Genomic DNA, 1019 nt, shown 5'->3' on the forward strand with positions numbered 1-1019 from the left:
ATCCAGAAGGAGTCGACCCTTCACTTGGTCCTCCGTCTGCGTGGTGGTATGCAGATCTTCGTGAAGACCTTGACTGGCAAGACCATCACCTTGGAGGTTGAGCCGTCGGACACGATCGAGAACGTCAAGGCTAAGATCCAGGACAAGGAGGGTATTCCCCCAGATCAGCAGCGTTTGATCTTCGCCGGTAAGCAACTGGAGGACGGACGCACCCTGTCGGACTACAACATCCAGAAGGAATCGACTCTTCACTTGGTCCTCCGTCTTCGTGGTGGTATGCAGATCTTCGTGAAGACCTTGACTGGCAAGACCATCACCTTGGAAGTTGAGCCGTCGGATACCATCGAGAACGTCAAGGCTAAGATCCAGGACAAGGAGGGTATTCCCCCAGATCAGCAGCGTTTGATCTTCGCCGGTAAGCAACTGGAGGATGGACGCACTCTGTCCGACTACAATATCCAGAAGGAATCGACTCTTCACTTGGTCCTCCGTCTGCGTGGTGGTATGCAGATCTTCGTGAAGACCCTCACTGGCAAGACCATCACCTTGGAGGTTGAGCCGTCGGACACGATCGAGAACGTCAAGGCTAAGATCCAGGACAAGGAGGGTATTCCCCCAGATCAGCAGCGTTTGATCTTCGCCGGTAAGCAGCTGGAGGATGGACGCACTCTGTCCGACTACAATATCCAGAAGGAGTCGACCCTTCACTTGGTCCTCCGTCTGCGTGGTGGTATGCAGATCTTCGTGAAGACCCTCACTGGCAAGACCATCACCTTGGAAGTTGAGCCGTCGGATACCATCGAGAACGTCAAGGCTAAGATCCAGGACAAGGAGGGTATTCCCCCAGATCAGCAGCGTTTGATCTTCGCCGGTAAGCAACTGGAGGATGGACGCACTCTGTCCGACTACAATATCCAGAAGGAGTCGACCCTTCACTTGGTCCTCCGTCTGCGTGGTGGTATGCAGATCTTCGTGAAGACCTTGACTGGCAAGACCATCACCTTGGAGGTTGAGCCGTC

General features: G+C 54.2%; 1 protein-coding gene across 1 annotated transcript; it reads left to right on the forward strand.

The window, feature by feature from the left end:
• Positions 1–6: 6 nt before the first annotated feature.
• LOC131214864 (polyubiquitin-B) lies at positions 7–1013 on the forward strand (the record flags this gene model as incomplete). The annotated part of the gene is made up of 1 exon (XM_058209192.1): positions 7–1013. A coding segment is annotated over exon 1 (965 nt), but the record flags the coding sequence as incomplete, so codon positions are not given.
• Between the last annotated feature and the right edge of the window lie 6 nt (positions 1014–1019).

This window comes from Anopheles bellator, unplaced genomic scaffold, assembly GCF_943735745.2.
Source record: "Anopheles bellator unplaced genomic scaffold, idAnoBellAS_SP24_06.2 scaffold03089_ctg1, whole genome shotgun sequence".
Lineage (NCBI taxonomy): Eukaryota > Metazoa > Arthropoda > Insecta > Diptera > Culicidae > Anopheles > Anopheles bellator.